Genomic DNA, 22,510 nt, shown 5'->3' on the forward strand with positions numbered 1-22,510 from the left:
TTTTCCGGCTTTCAGCGACCCTAAGGCTTGACAAGGAGGGTGTTAGTGAAAACTTCAAGGATCCGTTACTCCCAAGCGGCGTTCCGGGCTCGATCAATCTACTAGAATCTTTGAAAGGTGATCCAGCACTGAATGGAGTAGTACCGAGGCTCGCAGCATCTAGGTTATATGGTATCAGTCCTAGGACTCACGAGGGATACATCAACGATGGAAGTCTGAGAGTGGGTACACAGATGGCCTTTCGAGGTCTTCCTGCGATCTCAAGCCGAGTGCGGTATTCGAAATCCAACGGTACAGCTGGAAGACCTTCTATTACTGCGTCTCTTGACGTTGAAACGGGAGCGTTCTCGAATGACGACATAGCCATTACTCATGTCAATATGCAATTGTCTGAAGGCTCTGCAGAGGATATGGGGAAAGCCCTTGCTCCTCTATTGCCCCTCGCATGTAGACCAAAGGACAATCCGACTTTCTTGTTCCGCCTTACGCCGAGTGAGCCAGCCCCAGATGCTTCCAATCAAAGCTCAGCAAAGACGGTGCTCATCACAGTCCACGCTACAGTGCTCGTTTCTGAGACATGTCGACCTAGCATTGAAATGCGGTGGAAGACGGGGATAGATTTCTCAACTGCTTTGAATCCTCTTTACGGTGCTCCAGGTCAGTCGATGCAAAGACAAAACAGACCAAGCAGCCTTCAGAGGACGTCTTTCACAGCGGATGGAAACGGTTTCCTTGCATCCGCTCGGGAAGGTGGGGCGTCGTCTGAATCCGGGTCAAATGAACAGCGGCAGCGCGCGGGCTCTGTTACTGACTTTGGCGTATCAATAGCTTTCACAGCCCCAAAAACTGTGCGCGTGGGAGAGCTCTTTTCTTGGGATGTCCTGGTCCTAAATCGCTCAAGCAAACCTCGCCAGCTGGTTTTAATGGTCATTCCGAGTCGGAGGAAGGGGCTTACTGGGACGCATTCATCGAAATCATCTTCTTCGTCTGTGAGGGGTCGCAAGGATGGTAACTTCGCTAATGCTGTAATTGATGAGAATTTATTATATGCTATGCAGAGGAATTCTGAACATGAGGCATCGCAGCTGATAAGTATGAGCACTGATGTTAGGGTTGGGTAAGTCGGAAGCAGTCTTTGAAAGCTTACAATCCTGACTTTTCACAGACCACTTAGTCCTGACTCTTGTCTTCATACGGAGCTCAAGTTTCTCCCACTAGCCCTTGGCCATCTTCAAATTGAAGCCGTCCGAGTCGTTGATGTGATATCGAACGACTTTATAGACGTTCGAGACCTGCCTGATGTCGTGGCGGAAGCGCAGGCTGACGATGCTCAATGATGAAGCGACTTCACCGTGGACTATCGTTCTAGCTTTGATAGGTCAATCATGATAATAGTGTAGACTCGATTAGTACTAAAGTGGGACAAACATTCTTCCATATAGCAGAGTATTCGCCATTGTACCCAAAAGCCCACGCGCCTCTGCCGGCGCTCGATGACGCTAGCGGGGATGGAGTGCTGCGGCAGAGTTGAGCGAGGCACAGGCCACAGTGACCCCATGTTTGCGACTTCCTTTACTCATCCAGCGAATGCTTCTTTATTCCTAATACGCGTCCGAGCTTCAACTGATATCTCACACACCTGCAACAGCTCGACGCTTGGACCGGATATACACCTGCAGCTCCGCCCGGTTGTTTGAAGCCTGAAATACTTCAATCCTCCCCACCACTCCAAACCGGAGCTTCGTATTGCAATACTACATACCAAGATGATTGCATCATCGAGACGGAGAGTGCTTGACATTCTTAATAGCAGATACATCTACGGTCGAGTGGTGCGTTCCTTCCCTCGGCGTCATGACCTTTACGAAATCAACTTCAGACTGTGTGCAACATCTGCGTCGTTGAACCTCAGAACACTGTTAACATAGAACACTATTATTAGCCTCTACTGCACGCACTCATATTCATAATCGAGATGGTCATCGTCTCAAGGCTCATAGCCAAATTCAACTCCTACTACGCGGACAAGCCAGGTATTTCGGTCTCTGGCGGCAAGCCTTGCGAATAGTAGCAGCTGACAGTCATGGACAGTCCTTACCATCATGATCACAAATGCCGTATGTCTACACTTCGCCCTACTAGGCTCTATGTGAGGACGGGCACTCTTGGAAACTCATGCTGAAGTTCGGGTGTCATACAGGTCCTGGGAGGGATAGCAGACACAGTGGCTCAATCCCTCACAGCAGTTCGTGCAAAATCGCGGCGAAATCTCGCTCCAGGAAAGGATATATCAGATGGGATTGAAATGCCTGACTATGATGAGAAGAGTCCTTACGTTACCGACATCATACCACACAGGACTCTTGGGCCACCACAATTTGACTTCGAGAGATTGACAAGGTTCATGTCCTACGGTTTCATCATGTCGCCTGTGCAGTTCCAATGGTTCGCGTTCCTCTCAAGAGCGTTTCCAATCACGAAACAGAGTGCTACCATGCCAGCGCTGCAAAGGGTATGCTTTGACCAACTGATATTTGCGCCTATTGGTAGGTCATGGAACGGATCCGCAACGATAGTCCAGGTTTAATAAAAAAACAGGTCTAGCAGCCTTCTTCACGTTCATGACTGTCACCGAGGGTGGTGGCCGACGAGCCGTAACACGAAAATTCCAAGAGGTGTACCTTCCCTCACTGAAGGCGAATTTTTTGCTCTGGCCTGCAGTCCAGATCCTCAATTTCAGGGTCATTCCTTTGCAGTTTCAAATTGTAAGTCACTCCGTCTAGCCTGTTCATACATTTTACTGACATGGGGCACAGCCGTTTGTCTCTACCGTTGGCATCGCCTGGACCGCCTACCTATCCCTCACCAATTCCTCTGATGATGTCCCTATATCTTTTCCTAGTGATTGAGTCTCTCATTTGGCTTGGCAGGGATTCGAAAAAATTGGGACTTAGGTTGATACACTTATGCACGGAATTTATTGTTGTAAACATCGGCTGGCAGCCAGGGCTGTTTACTTTGGCGTTCGACACGTGAAGAATCGGGCATTGCAAAGGTGTTAACAGAAATATTGGTGTCTAAGAGAAGTGTTTGGATGCACGTGAAATACGATATGCATGACTTCAGTGTGTCGCGTATACTACTCATTTGTCAATTGAGTCAAATCTTATCATTCAGCCACATGCTCTGCGACTGATCAGAGGGGGCTCCAACATTTTGGTACTGGCTTCGTCAAGCTTTCTGAAGCTGAGAATCGCGAAATTCCCCTTGACATGAACAGCATCCGGATCATTGCTCTGGATGCTAGCCTCATTTGGCCGCGAATTTCTCAAGGGTCATCCATACAACATAAATGAGATTATGAAAGGATTTTATGATCGTATCCAAAGGCACCCTGCCCTCGTTGTGCCATGATAGTCAGGGCTGTGTCTCTTCAAACATGGAACATCATGGGGATTGAGATCATGAAGCTCACACAGTTTCCCGCTTTTGTCTCTCGTAGTTGTCGACTTTGATGATTATCTTTGTTGCACTATTGCAACCTTGCAGTGTGCCAATTTTGACCTCAACGCAATACAATACTCACACAGTTGCCACAGCTACGACTAATATCCTCCCTAGAGAACGGAAAAAGCAAATACTCAGGGCACAAAAGCAATCAGAAGGTCCCTAGATTCCGGGGTGACGTGCTACGCCTTCTTTACAAGAGTGAACACTGTCCTCACATCAGCATTCGAAAAGTCTCCTACTCTTCTCTCCCTCCCAATTTTGCGCCATTCTCCTAATTGGTCGCCCCAAATCCCTCACTCAGCCTCATTCGCCAATGTACATGCACCCAAGGTGGCAACCATCATTGACCGCCCTTCTGCTCCCATCTTCGGCTGTTCGTCCTTTTGCTGTCTATCGGTCGATTATTCGCAGAATGGACCGCGCCGCCATGTCCCCAAGCTTTTATGCCCAGCAATTCGATCACAGCCTCGGCTCGCCTTTCTCACCCTTGCGAATCCGATATGCTGCCAAATTTTCGTATGATGCCCGGCTACGGCTGTGTCGTTGGAAGATCGTAAGGGGGGTTTTTTTAACCTTTTTCGTAATTAATCGGATCTCGCTGGCTCAAGGACGCCATTTTCGTCCATACAGTCCGCACTTCTGTGCCTGTACCCTGGATGCGAGGTCAGAATGCCTGGACGAGGTCCTTCCGGATCGGCATTTTGATGTCGCCAAACTTATATGGGTCTTGGCGCAGCACCAGCATGTGGCTGACGAATTTTTGCCCGAATTGCGTATCTCCCTATCAGCATGGACCTCATGGAATAATCGAAAGTTCTCCAAATCCATAGCTAGTTACTCTAAATCCTATTGAATATTAGCATATTGAAACCAGTGTCTTCAGACAGGAAATCCCCTGTCACAAGAGTTTAGAGATGCATGCGATGATCATCGCGGCACTACAATCTTTATTACATGTGGACTTGTTGAGCTGTGACGACTTGCGAGAGAGAGAGTTCTTTTAGTGTTCGATAGGAACCCATGAGTTCTACCCAAAGCCAGTCTATGCGATACTCTGATCTCTACACTCTGGACCAAATATCATGCTTCCTTCTCAGGTGCCACAACAGCGTCCCCGTCCTCCTCTTTTGGTACAATATCTGGCTCCACACTTTTCCACTCCATGAACATGGCATAAGAGAGGGGCACACAGGCGGCGGCCACAGCAAGTTATACAGTGGAGGTGACTGGTTTGGCGTACGCTGCCTGGATTGCATGCAGAACCGAGGCATCATCGTTTAAAGTGCGAAAGTTCGTCAAACCTGCTTTTATGACGCTTGAGCTGATACTATACAGGGACGATGATGCACTTCTTTCAATAATGCTTTGACAAGTATGATCTCGCCAACAGGACCGCTTTCGCCAGTAGGAACGGCTATGACACTTACTATTAGTATGCCGATATGAAGTTACATGTGGAGTTTGGATTCTTCATTATACCCTCCGAGCTGTTGGAAAATCGCCACCAGAGCTAATAAAATTCCTGTGAGCATTGCCACTGATATTATCGTTGGACTTGAGAGGAGAGACTACTATTCCCGACTGGTAAGTCATCCTGACCATACGGATGTTAAATTTTTGATTCTGAGAAGTATCGAGCGACTTTGGATTCTGAGACTTACTCAAGTGAGACCTGAAGAGCAGTATAGGGTAGTTGAGCCCCACTCCCTGTTCCAAGACCGCTGGTAAGGAGATAGGCAGCCCATTGCACTGTCGGTGTATTGATGTTGATCAGGGTCAACCGACCATTACCCATGGACGCAGTGACTCCGCAAATTATGATGAGGGGAACCTGGAATCGCTGTGAGCCTACGGTGTGGAATCAGCAAATAATGTCCCATGATAAGAGGGAAGAACTCAAAGAGGCATGCCATGAGGACAGACCGTTGATATAGCATCTAAAGTGTTATCCTACCTCTGTAGCCAAGAAAGCACTGGAGGATGCTGAAAAGACGACAACGACGGTGGAACCAACGAGAAGACCAATGATCTTCCCAAATTCCCAAGGAAAGCTGTTTCTACCCGGCTGGTGAGCCAACGCGAGAGAGCACACTGCTCCCCTTAAGACAGATTGCACCGACAACATCCACATCTATCATCTCCGCCTTGAGACGAAGAGACCTCGATGAAGCATTTGCACCCTTGATTTTGAAAGCGGCAGGCAACGTGGAGAAGATGACACTCCCAATTGATAAGTTACAGTAGAAGGAATCGGCTGAAACGGTCAAACAAAGTGTAAATGAACCGCATGCATCCGAAAACACCATCTCCAAGTCAGTCAAGTCAAGTCAATAGTGAAAGCTGCTCCAGCACCCGGGCCAAAGCTTGTAGCAATGCCAAAAAGGGCTGACAACATTTCCCAGGTTTTGCTTTCATAGTTAGTTCTGGTTTGCAACTCACTTTCGAAGACCACAATTGACACAATATAGGTGATCTTAACGTCAAAAGTATTTGCAAAAAATGTCAAATGTCATCTCCAAATCTAGTGTACAATGCGATTGCTGTTACATTCGGTCCTGGTATGGACAGCCCACTTCGAGATGCATTCCCCTCAACTCAGTGAGTCTTTCTTTCTAGACTTGATCGACCCAGTGATATTGTCACCCGATATCGGAGAAATAATCCCTATCTTTGGCTTATTCTAGGAAACTACTGCAACCCTGGTTCTTGCCAAAAACATCTGATGCCTGCGAGGACTGCTTACGCGAAGTGGGAGGTTTGGACTCCGGCAGCTCTGTCCCGACTGGACGTACCGGCTGGAATCTGCTCGGCCTCCAGGGCTCGTGTGTAGTACGCCGTATCCTGTCTCCTCTCCGGCGGCAGTAAAACATAACGGTCATATGATTTGAAGAACTCTCTCTTGCGGAGCAGACATCGCCTTGGCAAGGAAAGAAGGATACTGGTAAAGGAGCATCCAACTATGTTCGTTGAACTCAAGGAAGTCATGGATCCCCGTGGGCTCAGTATCAAAGAGTGCATCCCCATAGAAGATACGCGTTGAGGCATCCACTAAAGCTTCTCCGCACCACTTGTAGAGTGAGACAACGATCTCTTTCGGTGTGGACGACAGGATGGACGACTTTGGGACGGTGCTCCAATGTGTTCCATGCTCGATTTTCGTGAGGGTTTTTCTATTCAGATTCTCCAGATGCGGTCCAGGACATAGCTGAAGCCTATGAAAGTCTACTGAACGCTGGATCAGGTGTTTGCCTTTTGTTGGGTCTAGATGCTTTTCATGCGCCAATGGGACTTCCCACATGATATCCCCGCCCTTCAGAGACATCCCAAAGGATCAATGGAAGCCTCGAATAAAGAGATCGAACGATATGGTCGCAGTATTCGGAGAGTCGTTCTATAGGTCACCATGTACAGCTTGTTGCCAGCAATCGTTATTGCGCAAGGATCGTTGTTGAAGTGTTCTCTAATCAGCAAACAAGTTATGTTACTCTACAAGATCCTTTGAGTATGTTTCATGGATCTATTGTATTTTATTCAAACAAACCTACCTTCCATGAGTGAACCATGCATCTCGGTCGTTGGAAAACCATCTCGCATAACCTGTTATAAATTGCCCGAGAGCACGCCATGAACAAAGATACATTCGCCAATTTCTGTAGTCGGCCGGGAGTCTGGTCACTCGTATGGATGTGAAGGAGACTCTAATTACAAGGAACCCAGTACGGCAGTGGTTTTGGCTCAAATGGCTTCCAGATAAAGGCGAGTTCAGAGGTCCAGAGAATACCAGCTAGCGTAACTGATGGTGAGTCCAGTAGCAATCCAGGTGAGTACTGATGCGGTGGAATACTTTCTGCTAGCGGCGAGGAACCGCAAGTAACTCTCCAGAGTCTCATAGAGCATGGCGGAACTCTGTTATCAAAACGGTATTGGGGTTGATATTCCTTCCTCTGCGTCTTCAACTGGTATCTCGTCCTTCCAGGTGAGAGGAAAAGTGGAGATGGTCACGAAACCCGCTGGTTTATTTGAGATGCAGAGCTCTGATTTGACAAGGAGGGGGCCTTGTCTGCATCCCTTTCATCACTTGGACCTTGGTCAGCAACCTCAACTACGCGCTAGGTAGAGTACTTAGTGAGCTTGGCATCAAGATATGGTAGCTCCTCCCACTAGACTTGATGGTGGGAGGAGTCAGCATGTATTGTTTCTTGATAGCATATCAATGCCCCAGTTGTGACATATAGCTAGAGACGCTTTGTGGGGAAATACTCAGTTCAATGTAGCCCCTGCCCTGTTCACCGGCCTCCTTTTCAACGTATCCATCCGACAGCTCTTCTTCACCAGGCAATCTAGGATGTGTAGCGACTTTGCCTTCCTTCTTTACATTTCACCTCCAGGGCTATACATGGAATAGTCCGAGCCACATTTCGCACAACCGCAACGAGCTGCGCCGTCACGGGAGTTTATTGTATGAGAAATTCGGCCTCACACCCATTCAATGTTGAATGAATTCCTTCCTCATTTCGACGCATGGGCTGTGGCTGCAGCTGAGATGGATGGCAAACCCTCCGGGCTCTTAATACACTGGGAGCGGTCTGCCGAATCTATATTATAATGTTGTTCTGAGGTATCGCGCTACTGGGTAGGCTTACAATTCGACAGAGGTGAAAAAAAGTTGGCAGGGGTGACTAGATCCTAAGTATATGCGCTTCGTTCGGGTAAAACGAGTATGCTCAGCATATACTAACACCTCATCGGGGATTAATTTTTTTTTTTTAGTTTAGCGATTTTTGCGTGTTTAAGATAATTCTCTTATATACATGATATTAATATTTGGTATATATATGTCTTTAGTAAAGAAGGTGTAATATTGAAGTATTTATTACTACTAATAATTTCAGCATATACTAGCTTCAGCCCTGCCGAATTGTTACCCGCTACCGGGTCGGGTACCAAGACGGTAACTGACACCAGTTTGCAGCTTGAACTTTGCCCTACTTTATATCGACGCAAGTCATTCGCAGCTTTTACTTTACAACACGTTGTATCCAATGTGACATAAACTCAAGGACAAGATGCTGGTTGGAGCGTCTCGAGGGAAGGCGTACGAAGTAAGGCCCAATTTGGGAGCCGAGGTGTGGATAGGCAGCCTACTCTTTGTCTCCACGATCTCACTTCTCCTCAAAGCATCTAGAAGCACCTTCACCTGAGACGCGTTGATCTAGATGAAGGCAGCTCGCCGCGTGCTTTTGGTATACAATAAAACCGAGACGCTCCAGAACATCCCGCCACAAGAGACCACTGTCAACAACGGGTAGGGGGACAAACGAAACCACCAGAACTCAAAAGATCTATGAACCGAAACCACAGAGCCTGAGATGAAAATTGGTAACACGAAACTGACTGCGTCAAATCGGAGCTCCGGAAGCCGCCGGACTGGCTGACCGAGCCACATCCCCTCCACCCCAATCCTGCCTGGATCATCTCAGAAAACTCCAAGGTAGCAAGCGCAAAATGTCTACAGATACTTTCAACGATTCGAAGCCTGTAACTCAACACCCAAATTTCCATGTGGTGCAGGCTAGTGGATGCCACCTGCCAACTGCTGACGAACACGGCTGCATTACTGCTGCCTTGCTCGATACAAGAAGCCCCTCCGCCGACCATTGCTCCGCTTCTCTCTCTCCTTTTCTTTTCTCTGCCGGTTCACGTCTTCGATGAGCCGGCGAGTCTCCGCGATGTCAAGAATCCCAGTAGAGATTCCTCCTTGAGCTTCGGCTACTGCCTCTAGGATCTTTTTCGCATCGGGATACTTGTTTTTCTTAGCTAAGGCCTGGCCATAGAGTTGGCCGCACTTAAACCGCATTTCCTGTTCTTCGTTTCCCACGGCTTGGTATCCCCACACGACTTCCAGGATTCTCTCGGCCTCTGCAAAGTTCCCAACCCCAAGCAACAACGAGCCGTACAGGCGGCCGCTATCCAGATAAGCTACGCCGCTCTCTGCTGAGGCACCTCTCCTGTTGAATACATCTAGAGCGATGTCCAAAGCGTCGTCAATCCTTCCGTTCTGAGTTGAGAGCGACTGACCTAGCATCTGACCGCACTGTAGTGTCTCGTTGGAATTTGGGGAGCTCGCATGCCATTGATGGTATAACGTGCCAAGAACTCTGACCGCCTCACGGTCTTTGTCCATTCCTTGCTTATAGAGTGTCTGGCCTAGGTTCCAGCGAGCATCCTCAATCTCCCGCGTCGGACAACCAGGCCTCTGCTCTTTGTGGTGTATAATCCATCTATAGGCGCGTTCGGCATTTGGCCAGTCCCCCAGTGAGCGGTAAGCCTGGGCAAGATCTTCTCCGCTTGCAACTGTCTCAGCGTCACCGTTCTTCATCACGGTCTGCCTTACAAGCCATATGCCTTGAAAGATATCGACGGCCCTAAGATAGGTTTCCCGTGTTCCCTGTCGATATAAAGCCTTACCAAGCAAACTGCCAGTAGACATGGTGCTTCCGGCTCTTTCCCCTAGTTGTCGCTTCCTGCCCTCCCACACAGGCATGAAGATCGCTTCGGCGTCTGCAAACTTACTCTGAGAGGAAAGAATGACGCCCAACTGGTGTCCAGCATCGAGGATATCAATGGTTGGCTCTAGGTGTAGTCGCGAGTCCCAGATGGTTCGAAGTATCACTTCAATCTCACACTTGAAGGCTTGTTTGTGACTGATATTAAATCTTCTCTCAGCATCAGTACCGCCTTCTTGGTCGATGATGGTGACGAGTTCGTCAAGGAATCCGATGAGACGCAGACCACTTCGGATGGTTAAGTCGTCTCTGGGGCCGTGTTGCTTCAGCCTTTCCTTCCACACCTCATCCTGCATTTCCTTTGCCCTTCTAAACTCTCCCTGTTCTCTCCGTCTCTGGCACACCTCGTCTCCATTCTCCAACGCCCACGCGTCCATCGTTCCGCTCTGATAGATGTCTCTGTGCATGTTCTCTGCATCCCTGTGTCGTCCTACAGCGCATAAAACGGAGCATAGCTGGCGGTGGCTCTCCTTGGAAACTTCCGACGGCGGACCTGGGCACTGTTTCCTTTTCTCCCACACTGCTCTAGAAATGGGCTCGGCCTCCTGAAACTTTTTAGCTCGATCAACATTCCTGCAAAAGAGTGTTTGAGGTCCAGAATCACTGTATCTTCGCTTTTGGTAGGGTCCCTGCCCGTCACTGTCACATGGGAGAGGTTCTTAGCGTCGTCATACTTCTTGACTGTCTCATGATAGAGCTTTTCCGCCCCGTCATACTTCTTGGCTTCCTTGAGGCTGTGGAATAATCGTATTCGCAGAGACTCAATTTCGCCCTCAGATTCCTCCAGTCGTCGCGGAAATCTTTTTTCCAATCGCCGTTTATAGTCTTCAAAGACTTCCATACAGGGTTGAAAAAATCCGTTCATTATCCGCAAATGGGATTGTCAATATGCACGGCTGAAATCTGGACGGAGAGTACAGCAGAGGGTGGGCAACGGAAACGACAACAAGACGAGGCTGAAGCCCCGATCCAAAGCCTAGTCTTTCAATGAGGGGCATTTTCTATTATCTAGGCTGATCCATGTCGAACGCGTAGTTCGCCATTGCGACGCCCGACGTTGCAGGCTTTCGTGCATTGGGGCAGGCCGCGCTTGATATGCAAAGCCACGTTGGTTTGCGGGTTAAGCTTGGCATCATGTGCACGTCCACCCAATCGATTGATACGTTTCGTAATGCGAGGAAGGATTCCGTTGGTAGTGTGTCAGTCGAGGCTCTGCTTCGGCCTTTGGGTTTGTCAAGAGTTCACTGCTTTGTCAGTTTGTACAATTCATGTTGTGGCGCTGGCTGGATTTGCCGCGCAGCGAGCTGCGATTGGCTGATAAACGCAATCCTCAATCCTTCAGCATTGTGCCTGATGAAAGAGCGGTCAAGGTAGGACTTATCATAGTAAGGCCATAAGATTGCCTGAAAATGCCTCATGTTATCACTAGACCTGCGTCTACCAATAATGATCCATGAGTTGTAAAGGGAATGCAGCTGGGTCCTCGGCCAACCCATTCTGCATCAGAGCATTCGGTCTCTCTCAGATACCTCACTTTCCGAATCAACAGACCACCCAATGATACGAACTTTACAGTATGCATTCGATCGATGATCTGAGTTTCACAAACCAAGCGTAGCCCTCGAGACTCAAAGATGCACCTCATCTTGTATCAAGCACCGCTTTTTTTGCTGTAGTCGCTACCCAGTACCACACTGACCGCCTAGACCGAACCCATGTCATTGCTATCAGGACGACTTCAGAGAATTCCCTACCACCGAAGAGGAATCAATTCCTTCTGATCCGTCTTCTTCAGATTTGCAACAACCACGATCTCGCCAAAAAGTCCAACTCCAAATGCTACAATCTGGCCGCAGGAGATAAAAACCCAGGACTGAGCTCTGAGTTGATTTCTCTAGCTACTTCGGTGTGCATGAACGGCACTTGTTGACGGTGTGCAGGATCTGTCAGTAGTGCTTTTGGCGCGGTACTGGCTTGCAGCCCACGACGGCCCCCAACCTTCGTATGCGACACCACGAAAAAGGGAAGTCCGGGTCGTCATCGCTTTAACGTTGCTGTAAGATGACATCTTTTCATGCAAAAGGATAACTGTGCTAGCTTCGGTGGGACTAGCGGGACCCAAGCAAACGCAGCCTCGTTGCTCCTTCCTCATCCGTTCCCTCACTCACTCCTACCTCCCTGCCTGTTACGTCCAAATGCGGTCGAACGCTTTACGACCTAGCATGGCATCTCGTCGTGGAGGTTTAGGAAATTACAATCAATGGCGTCGGTCGAAACGACATCTGATTGAAACTAAACTGAAGATCTTTTCTTATACTTTACGGCCACTCTATCAATGATGGGAGGTTCGTCAGGCGCCGCAGCCAGTAGCAAAGCTATCGTGCGGATATCTGCCGCAGCTCGATCAGCGTCAAACATGCCAAGTAGGACATAGAGCGTCTCTCCGACGAGCTGCGCACGCTACATGAGATTCTGGGTCGGAGCGTCTCATCCATCGCCAAGCCGCTAAAGTTACTGTTACATCCAATCTTTGGATCTTTTCCTGCATCAATCCGGGCTTCTGAGCGACGAGAATCGGGGTTCGAGGAAATGAGTCGGCTGGAGAGCTTTGAAGTATTTACTCAAGAAGCGAGATGTCGATTGTTTCGTCAACGCAATTGAGAGGCATAAGTACAAGTTTGGGTCAGCACTGGGCGTCGATCGGAGGTGCGGAGTGTTCACGCTGTTGAGAAATCGCTCGGTTCATTGATCAAGCCTTTCGAAAGCTACGTTTCATGGATCGCAAACACTGGCGAATCCCGCTCTGCATCCTGCTTCTTGGTTACGACCCTGATTGTGCTGGGTTATCTGTGTTTGTAGTGTTCAACGGTCTATCGTTCCGCGAGTCATCTCTGAGTATTTTTACATACTCGTAATCTTACTGTAGTAAGTCTTTAGACAGCTTGAATTCTGTGTGATGAGCTTAAAGACCTTCCTTTCGGCGAATTAGAAAGCACCATTGTGGGCTATACTCTCCAAGTCGCTATTTGAGCATAATTCTTCTGATGATCAAAACCGGCGTCGTCGCAAACATCAATCGGAGACCTGCAAGTGGTTCACAGAGAGTCAGCTAATAATTCTTGGTGGAGGCTCCAAACTCCATCGTTTAGTTACATGTCACAGGTTGATACATCTTCATTGAAGAATCTGAGTATGCCCAAGACGCAGCCAGTGAGAACACTCGTGCTCGCTACTGGAGGCTCGTTGTGGTAAGAATAGCTTGAGCTCAACAACCATTGAAAATATCACAGAGTAGAGAGTTGTCGTTCACGACTCAGCCTGCGTATATTTCTAATTCACTTTCATCATCGAAAAGAAGCGGAAAGTCTCGAACTTCTTATCTACAAGTCTAGCTCAGCTGGTCAGTCAAGCCTAGAAGGTACCAATAAACTTCCGAGAATCGTGACAAGTTTGTGATCGCGGGCATGAAAAGCTAAATATTGATCGACTCAAACGATTGCTCTCAGTCATCGCTAGAGAGGTCTCTGAGGAGATGTACATTGTTGTCGATGCACTTGACACTTGTCCAGACAAGGTAGCCGAGAAAAACTCTCGCTCGCATATCTCTCACCTTGGTAACAGGAGGTGAGGAAAAGACGGACCTTTGTGTCATGGCAAGGAGTTTCCCTTGAGCCGCTACGTCTTTGAGGGAATGGCCATCTCACCGAAATTCACTGCTACCGCTTGAATACGCTCTGAGGCCTTCGAGTGTATTTACAAGCAAAGCTCACTGACCTCGCCATACTTCGACGTCCCAGGAAGCAAGAAAGGTGCTGGTACGCAAGCCTGAAGATTCCTTTTGTTGATGATTTTTATGGGATTGTGAAAAGTGCCGGCACCGTCGGGCAGCTTTGGGCTGAATCTGTTACTTAAGCCTGGCGAAGTCCTACCCGTTGAACTCTGCCTGCAAAATCGGTCTGCGAGATGCCGTTCGCGTGTTTCTAAATCAGAACTCAGATTCCAATATGTAGTTCGACATCGTGAACATGACAGGCCTAAATCATCGACACGGTGTTAATTCTCTTAGATTGTGCTCAGTCACAAAATTTAGAACATGGCTAAGTTGCGTCTGGAACGAGGAGCAGAGCTTGACGGAAACCACTCTCGTTGGAACTTGGACCCTTTTGCTTCATCTCCTTGCTCCATGCCAGATAGCACGACCTACCTCGGCTCCTGACCTTCAGTCTCACACCCAGCGACTCTTCCCTGGCCAATGGCACCAATCCATCTCCTACAACCTCCACATCCTCCCGCCCCGTCCCAAACAACTCCAAGACGCCCTCAACGCCCTTCCATCCTCACTGCTCCCAATTTGAACGTCGGGAAGATAGCACCCACATAAATCTTCATCTCCGCGGGATGCCAAGTTAATTCCAAAACACCATCTACTTCCCTTTGCAAACAAGAGAGCGGGTTGGAAAAGATGGCCTCAACTGTCAGATTCTGAGAAATTTCTAGAAATTAAAGCTTACTGTTGGCGAAGGTAGCAAATGCATAATTCGCTTTGATTACACCAGCATCACCCTTTACGTTTTTGAAGCCCCGAGTCTCTGAATCAGAGCATGAACTCTCTCCACAATGATCGGCTGTAGTCCCCTGACGCTCGCCACGGAGAAAAAGTGATTCAAAGCCGCCCTCCTCGCTTTGTGCTGATCATGCCCTATTGGCAGAATCCGCTGTCAGCACTGCTTCATCCAAGTAGGAGTCATGTCACACTGTCCCTGTCTCCAGTGATTTCAGGATTATCGTGAGCGTCCGCGATCTTCTTCATCTGCCCCGGTCTCTTTCGCAACTTGTTGGTCGGCGTCTCCGTACTCATTACGCAACGATGCAGGGTTATGCCAACCTTCTCGCAGTCCCGGTATCAATCATCGGATCCTTTGACGTCTTGTAGGTCACCCATTCACCATTGACTAGCAAAAGGGGCCGCCCTAGATGTGATTGTCAACTCCTAAAGTTGAAGCTCTCACTCGAACTGTGCCAGATCTTCATGCGGTTGCGGTTGAACGTGCGTGCCCCGTTTCTGTGCTCGCACTGCGCTGCTTAATAGGTCGCTGTAGTACAATGCGTCACGACGGAGCTCATCATGGAATCTCAATTTCCGAAGCGAACTCGGGGGTGACACTGCGAGCCGTGGCTCAGGCCAACTGTCTGACAAGAGCAATCCCCAGTCCGTGCAGACTTCTTCGAGGACATCGAATGATCGAAGTGTGCCCGTGACTGATGACCGTCGATGATTAGCAAAGATGGCAAGCTTTCGCAAGGTTTTCTTTGCCTTTGCAGTAAGGCACTCCGGATCAGAAACACATCGAATCTGTCGGCCAGGTGCTTCGGTAAATCACGCGAGTAGGCGAAGGTCTGCAGAGAAGTAAACCCAAGGAGAAAGTCGTGGAGAGGCTTAGTGGGGACTTGACATTGCCAAAGCTTTAGATTGGTGGTGTTTGAGTTTGGAGTCGATGAGAGGGAAGCACGATTTCGATCCTCGCAGGAAACTCTCCGCGTGCTGAGCGATTTCACCGACGCCAAATTAGAATACGACTTTGCCTCATCTATATGGAAACATATGCCGCCGAGACGGATGCAGATGGTCGAGGATTTAGTGAGAGTTGGCGTGCTACGTGACATGAGTTCGGTAGCTAATCATGTGGCTGGTCCAACAACGGTCCCCGTCGTTGGACACCCGTGGAAACCTTAGACTCCTTAGGTTTGGTAGTAGGAGAAGGAGAATAGCCTGCAGGACGTTCTCGTTGCCTACAGCTTTTGTAGCATGCAAGCGGGGTCTGACTACATGGCGATAGGACTTCGCTGTTCATGCTTGCTACGACAAAAAGCTCAAGGTCTTCTGCACCGTATTTGGGGTTGAAGTTCCTCTGGTTGCCTCCTGCGTAGCCAAGGCTGACGTTCCTGATGTACCGGCCCATCTCAGGATTGACGAGTACCTCTTTGAGTATCTTCGAGATCGTACGGCCCCCTCATTTTCCAAGGTAGAATAATGGCGGATGAGTAGCCAGTGCTTCTCCAGGGCCGAGCCTGCCACAGAGTGAATTCGCGGGCAAGTCTGTGCGAAGTTCTCCAGGTCTTCTAGTGGTATGAAAGTAATGACTCCAAGGATTAGCTCTTCAGGGAGGTCAAGGAAGCGTGTCATGATCGCTAGTTGCTGGACGTGTATTGGCTTCCTTCGAAGGAGGATGCTATTCTGACCGTGGAGGTGGGATATGAAGGGCTGGACGAAGGCATGGGTCGTGTCGGTAAGACAGGGGGGGAGGTAAGGAGAGAAGAGGGAAAGGGAGAGGAATCTGAGGTACACGTGACCGGTCGGCTAACTTACAAATGGCCATCCAGCGTCATTGTACATTTCCCCATCGCCAAGCATTTCCAAAGTGCTCGATGTAAACGATCAAGACAAAAGCTTTAATAGCAAAACTCAGCGGTGCAACGGAGATATCCTTCGCGTATATCTGTCATGGGATGGATTGGGCATCAAGAAGGTCGTTCTTGCCTCAGGTATCTTTCTGCAAACTTCCTCAGCACAGATTGACGAGGCTTCACGCTGTCTCATAGGGATGCTTCTTGTTTATGATTCCCGGAAAAGTTATGCATGACCAGAAACTTGAGATATGATTCTTTGGGGCGCCCTATATACGTACTTGTTGACGGAGATTGCTTTTGTCGTTTGTTTATGAGCTGGCCTTCGACTCAAACATGCAAGGTCCCCACGAGCATTTGTCCTAAACCAAGGCTTTAAGTAAGGTAGGTTTATTGATTGGTAACACTTTGGTGGCTCAAGGCTTGCCCATTTTCATTGGACGCCAATCGCTACCGAAATCCTCGTTTGAATGTTAAAACACTTGGAACGTAGTCACCATCAGCTCGCGCTTCTCCACTGAAAACTACAGGTACATCTTGTTCGCGTGTTCTTTTCCATCTCGTTTCCGCGCGGCGTTGTTCTCCAAGATGACCAACCCTGCATACAGTACAACAGCCAGCGCTCCGATGCAGGTCGCTCCCATACATATGGAATAACCTATGTGGTAAAAGGGAGCGTCTTTCGCTAGGAAGCAGAAAGTTGCCACAAACCCGCCCGTATTCCCGAAACCAATCATCCACGCGCTGCCAATGCTTCTTTCCATGTGTCCGTTCAGGTTCATGACGTACCAGCAGACGATTATAGGACCGGCGGAGAAGCAGCCCATTGCGACGAAACAGATGCCTAGGTATCGCAGATGGAAACCCCCGTGGGTTGTCAGTAGGATTGCGAGGCCTACTATGGTGAGCAAGAAGCCGAAGAAGATGAATGGAAAACGGAGGCGGAGGCGGTCGGACAGGTACGCTGAAAGGAGGCAGAGGGCTAGCGCAGCGGCAGCTGGTGGGACCGTATGCAATTGGGTTTCCACGGTCGAGTAGCCAAGCGTCTTGACTATTGTCGGAGCAAAATAGGAGTAGGCTGATTTGCGGTGTCAGTTCGTCAATTTCAAGCAGAAGGGTGCAGAACGCACAGTATATAGGGACGATGACGGCTGCAGGGGAGTGTTAACTAAGATCCATATATACGACTTCAGATACAACACATACCAAAGTACATGAAGCCACCGATGATGTTCTTAACATTTCCAAAGAATGACACGATCTGACGGACCGTGATAGGAGGCGCGGCTCCCTCGTCCGTCCCAGTCCTTGCGATGACAAATTCCTTTTCTTCAGCACTCAACCAGCTGGCGTCGGCCGGAAAGTCGGCGACCAGGAAGTACGCACCAATGCCGATGATGATTGTCGCTATACCCTCAAGTATGAATATCCATCGCCAACTGCTGTAGCCGCGGACACCCTGCATGTTGGCGATAGCACTGGCAAGTAGACCTCCAAACATGCTGGCAAACAGAACAGAGCTCCAAAACACCGTGAAACGTCGCTGGGATTCTTCGCGTTTGTACCAGAAGCTGATCAAGTAGAAACCTGTGCTCCCCAGTCAGTGTTGGTACCAAGAACAAGAATCATTGTTTTGTAAAAGTAGACACATGGCGAAGGTCACGCTACTCCAGAATGCGGACGCATGACTCGACGACGGTGGTAGAAGGGCAACTTACAGCCCGGAAACACTCCAGCCTCAGCGAGACCTAGAAAGAACCTTGTCGCAAGAAGTCCACTGTAGCTCTGCACGAAGCCTTGACATAGCATCACGATGCCAAAAGCCAGTATGCACCCTGACAGCCAGACATGAGGTTTGAACCTTTTCATCAGAATGTTGGAAGGAACCTCGAAGAGAACATAGGGAACGAAGAAGATGGTGAGGGCGACATTGGACTCGTTGCCTTTGAGGTGCAGGTCTTTCGGTAGACGGAGCGTGAGGGCGTTGGCGATATTCACGCGGTCTAGAAAGGCGGCGAGGTAGATGATGAAGAGGATAGGTATTACGCGTATGTCTATCTTTCTGAGTAGAGCTTTCTCGTCAATGGTAGATGGGCCTTGTAGTGTGGCAGGTGCCTTCTCCGCGCTGCTGGCTGAAGCTCTGGAGGTAATGTCTGGGCTGTGGCTTGGCTCTGTTGATTCTGTCGGCTTGTTGAAGCGCTGAGTAGGTCTTACGTACTTACTTTCGACCTCCATCTCGAGTTGACTGTGTTCCTGGACACGACGGATGGCACTTTCAGCTGGTGGGTTTTTCTTCCTAAAATATAGTCTCGGTAACAGTAAAAGAGACTTGGCTCCTACGGTGGTGTGATGACTTTGAAATTGGCAGGAAACGTGTTGGAAGCCACGCGGTAAAGTATTATTGGTTTTTAGAATCTGTCGCCATTCCCTTCACAGGGGAAAAGGTGCTTATCGTACGTGTGCGTGAATTCTCGCATAGGGAAAAGAGTCTGAGGAGCGTAAGACCTTCTACCTTGCTCGAAAAAGAACAAGGATTGGGCAATGGCGTTTGAATTGGTGAGGCGTGTGCTACTGCCTATTGGTGCTCGTACAGGAAGAAAGCTGCAAATTGAATTGTTATATTGTTTCATGGCATCCTTCAATTAAGTACCTTAGCCTTGCAGACCTCACAACGCTAATGTCGGTGGCATCACCGATGCAATGATGCGAGACCTAGTTAATGCTTGCATGTCCCCTCCATCCCTGTGACTACTTGAGGTACCTTACCTTATGTACTCGGGGCAAGTACAGCCGTAATACGCGGTGCTGGCCCTAAAACTAGGGTGGTCACTCAACCACTGGAGCTTCCGGCAAAAAGTCATCCCTGACCGAAATCATGTCCAGTGTCCACAGCGGTCCGAAGCGAAACCACTAAACGGCTCTGACCGTACCGTAGCCTCACCACTTAGGTACCTTAACCACGCTACTACTCGTCCAGAACTCTACCACGACGTCTTTCTATCAATTTATACCTGTGTGTATAGTACTTATGAGCCTCTTCACCACTACCTCCAAGGAGCCAAAAAGTGACCAGTTATCTGCCTCAAATGCTGTGCCTTGGTGGGGTTGCTTTGCTCCGTAACTGTGCATTGCCCATGTCCCTCCTACTTTTACTCGTGCCAATCAGAAACTTGAAACAATGCTGACCGCAGAGCCAGGCTGGCCGCATTGATTGAGTAATCATGCTGACTGCATATGCAGGCTGACACACGTGATGTATGGGCCACGAGGACCGATCTGGGCAACACGCGAATAGTTTCCATAATCTTTGCGATCTCAACAACTTGGATCTTTTGCATGTCGCCTTTGAAGCATCGCTGCCCCGAGTACAGCCCTTTCCTCTCTCCGGAATCGCTTCGCAGGACTCTAAATCATCTTCCGAAGCAGCTGGCGAAGGCACCAGATGCCAAATGTAAGCACGACCCCGTGGACAAAATTCCAGGATCTACATGTAAGCAGAGCCATGTGAACAAGTTCTGGCTGCTGCAGGTAATCACGACTTGCGAAGTTGCAATTGGACAATCTGAAGCCACTGAATCGTGTTTCTTCTGCGCCCCTTGAAGCTTGTAATTCGGCTCCTACCGCTTGCAAATACTCGTAGCATTAGCTGAAGTCTAGCATGGATTCCGGCGGACAGCGTTGATGGGACAATAATTCCCTCACTTATAAGGAGCAAGTCTTTCTCTGCATATTTGACTCCACTGTTGTAGGCATAAAAGCCCGCCTTCCCTTAGTGTGCCCACTACCGCAGGGACTGCTTCTTCGTTGTATCTGGTCTGGGATGGCGTCATCTGCCGATCAAGTCGTCGCGCTTCCGCCTCCATGGGGGCAGGTTTCTAACTTTGTAAACCCAAAGTCGCTTGAGAAGTGGAATCTCGTCTGTGTCTTGGTCTGTCTCATTACCACCACGACTGTTCTTTTCCTTCGAAGCTATGTCAGACTGTGGATGAAGCGACAATGGATATCTGAAGATTGTGGGTGCTTCCTCAACGCCATGGCTGTGCGATTAAACTGATGGACCTAGATATGTGCTGTTTATCATGGGTGAGCCTTGCACGCGCATCTCGGAATCCGATCAGTGCGGCTAAAAAAGGGGCTCTAGGCTCTCTTGGCTTCTTATTGCGCCTTGAACACCGCCGTGATGAAAAATCATGGGGGTGTGCATGAGTGGGACTTAACGAAAGCGCAAGCGCGCGGAGCCGTTCGAGTGGGTCTCGGGCGCGTATGTGAGACCATCATCTGCTAATGCCATATACAGTTGTTCAACATAGCATCGATTATCTACGGGCCAGCCATCGGCTGCACGAAAGTCTCAATTCTGCTTCTGTATCGCAGGACATTCTCACCTCAGAAGAATAGTCACTTTGATCGAGCCATCCGGCTTTTCATCGTGATTTTATCCCTTTTCTATGTCGCAATCACTATTGCCAAGATTTTTGAGTGTACGCCACGGGCAAGGATATGGGACAAGAGAAGGCCGGGAACGTGTGTCAGTATTTCCAACCTACTCAATGCCAGCGGAGCCTTCAACACCCTGACGGACATACTTTTATTGTTGATCCCTGTCAAAGTCTCCTGGACCCTCAATACGAGTGTGAAGAGAAAGGTGGGAGTGGTTCTGCTCTTTACCTTTGGCTTTCTGTAAGTGACCCGAATATTGTCAACGGACTTTCCCATTGGATATGAATTGGAAAACAATCGCGGGTTTTCTAGCTGTCTCTAATAATTCATAGGGCCCCTGCATTTAGCATAGTAGGCTTGGTCGTCCGCATCAGGACGAGCAAAAGTCCAGATGTAACATACAATCAACCCGAGATTCTTCTGTGGGGAGCAGCAGAGATCACAACTGGTCTGATCTGCGTTTGCATACCCCCACTTGCAGCTTTGATACACCCTCGCCACAACCGCAGGCAGAGCACGTACATCAACGTCCACTCCAGCGACGGCAGGCTAAAGGACAGCTCTCGTCGAACGCGACCGGTGATTTGGGAAGAACGTGATCTCCTCGCAAGCAGCGACGTAGAGCTCCAGTACAGCGGCACTGTGTCGGGTGTTGCATTTCCACCTCCTCTCGTCACCACCGGTATTTCAGGTGGACGCGACGCACACGAGCGAAGAGACGAGAATTGCAGGCTTGATAATGTTGGACCGGAGATTCCCTGTGAGAAGGCGGTCGATGCGCCTCGAGAAGCATATGCGATAGGTGTCACGACAACAGTCGAGCAGTTCTATCGGTGATTGAGTTCTGAAATTGAAGCAAATGTATTATGCGGAACACGTCCTGTTGTGGGAGATTGTTGTGGCCTCCCTCTCCCGCATCCCCTCTCCGAGCATACTCACCCTCTACTCTCTACTGGTCTAGCCCCCTACGTCTTTGGAACAATGAATTGAGTCACATTTTATATGTAAATTGACAGGATTACATGGCTCAGGAATGAGTATAATTGCAAGGAAACTACGCGCAAAAAGAAAGAGACGTTGCAATATTCGCTCAAACAATGACTCAGAGATCGCAAGATTAATCTCTTTCTTCCCTTCCTCTCGCCATCTACTCCCAATTCAAGTCTCCACCGCGCCACGAATCACAACTTCCTTCCCAAATCACCAAAATGACATCCTTCCTCGCCCTTCCCCCGGACTCCGTCTCCAGATCTATCGCGACCCGCAAACCACCATCCCCAAATCCCCGCCAAACCATGACTCCAAATCTCGCTCCTGCGCCCATACCTTACCCATCGCACTCCTCCTCCTCCTCCTCAACCAGCAACTCAACCCCGAAGCGAAACCCCACCCTCAACCCCCCCACCTGCAAACCCACCATCAGCCACACCAACCCCCCCCCACAACCCTCAACCATCTTCTCCCACCTCAAACCCCGCTCTACTGCCCGCCCCCTGCGCCCGCATCTCCAGTACAACGAGCCAGAAATCAAGGCCCTTCCTTCCCGGCTTCTCCTTCATGTAGAACGACAAAAGAATATCATCGACGGC

At 49.2% G+C, this 22,510-nt stretch overlaps 7 protein-coding genes across 7 annotated transcripts; 4 read left to right on the forward strand and 3 right to left on the reverse strand.

The window, feature by feature from the left end:
* Positions 1-233: 233 nt before the first annotated feature.
* On the forward strand, positions 234-1,337 carry HO173_005036 (uncharacterized protein; the record flags this gene model as incomplete). Its single annotated transcript, XM_037306954.1, has 2 exons — positions 234-1,117; positions 1,166-1,337. 2 exons carry the CDS (start codon positions 234-236, stop codon positions 1,335-1,337), a joined length of 1,056 nt encoding a protein of 351 aa, XP_037166078.1.
* A 638-nt stretch (positions 1,338-1,975) lies between these two features.
* On the forward strand, positions 1,976-2,909 carry HO173_005037 (uncharacterized protein; the record flags this gene model as incomplete). Its single annotated transcript, XM_037306955.1, has 5 exons — positions 1,976-2,033; positions 2,092-2,117; positions 2,201-2,546; positions 2,599-2,765; positions 2,817-2,909. 5 exons carry the CDS (start codon positions 1,976-1,978, stop codon positions 2,907-2,909), a joined length of 690 nt encoding a protein of 229 aa, XP_037166079.1.
* Positions 2,910-9,124: 6,215 nt separating this feature from the next.
* On the reverse strand, positions 9,125-10,917 carry HO173_005038 (uncharacterized protein; the record flags this gene model as incomplete). Its single annotated transcript, XM_037306956.1, has 2 exons — positions 9,125-10,621; positions 10,681-10,917. The coding sequence occupies 2 exons, from the start codon at positions 10,915-10,917 to the stop codon at positions 9,125-9,127; spliced, it is 1,734 nt and encodes a 577-aa protein (XP_037166080.1).
* Positions 10,918-15,933: 5,016 nt separating this feature from the next.
* Positions 15,934-16,488, reverse strand: HO173_005039 (uncharacterized protein; the record flags this gene model as incomplete). Its single annotated transcript, XM_037306957.1, has 2 exons — positions 15,934-16,338; positions 16,444-16,488. 2 exons carry the CDS (start codon positions 16,486-16,488, stop codon positions 15,934-15,936), a joined length of 450 nt encoding a protein of 149 aa, XP_037166081.1.
* Positions 16,489-17,005: 517 nt separating this feature from the next.
* Positions 17,006-18,716, reverse strand: HO173_005040 (uncharacterized protein; the record flags this gene model as incomplete). Its single annotated transcript, XM_037306958.1, has 5 exons — positions 17,006-17,559; positions 17,612-17,632; positions 17,688-18,068; positions 18,200-18,652; positions 18,704-18,716. The coding sequence occupies 5 exons, from the start codon at positions 18,714-18,716 to the stop codon at positions 17,006-17,008; spliced, it is 1,422 nt and encodes a 473-aa protein (XP_037166082.1).
* A 1,022-nt stretch (positions 18,717-19,738) lies between these two features.
* On the forward strand, positions 19,739-20,608 carry HO173_005041 (uncharacterized protein; the record flags this gene model as incomplete). The annotated part of the gene is made up of 2 exons (XM_037306959.1): positions 19,739-19,932; positions 20,545-20,608. 2 exons carry the CDS (start codon positions 19,739-19,741, stop codon positions 20,606-20,608), a joined length of 258 nt encoding a protein of 85 aa, XP_037166083.1.
* A 53-nt stretch (positions 20,609-20,661) lies between these two features.
* Positions 20,662-21,758, forward strand: HO173_005042 (uncharacterized protein; the record flags this gene model as incomplete). Its single annotated transcript, XM_037306960.1, has 3 exons — positions 20,662-20,727; positions 20,779-21,161; positions 21,254-21,758. 3 exons carry the CDS (start codon positions 20,662-20,664, stop codon positions 21,756-21,758), a joined length of 954 nt encoding a protein of 317 aa, XP_037166084.1.
* Positions 21,759-22,510: the final 752 nt, after the last annotated feature.

This window comes from Letharia columbiana (assembly GCF_014066305.1).
Source record: "Letharia columbiana isolate WasteWater2 chromosome Unknown Sc0000013_s0, whole genome shotgun sequence".
In the NCBI taxonomy this organism is placed as follows: domain Eukaryota; kingdom Fungi; phylum Ascomycota; class Lecanoromycetes; order Lecanorales; family Parmeliaceae; genus Letharia; species Letharia columbiana.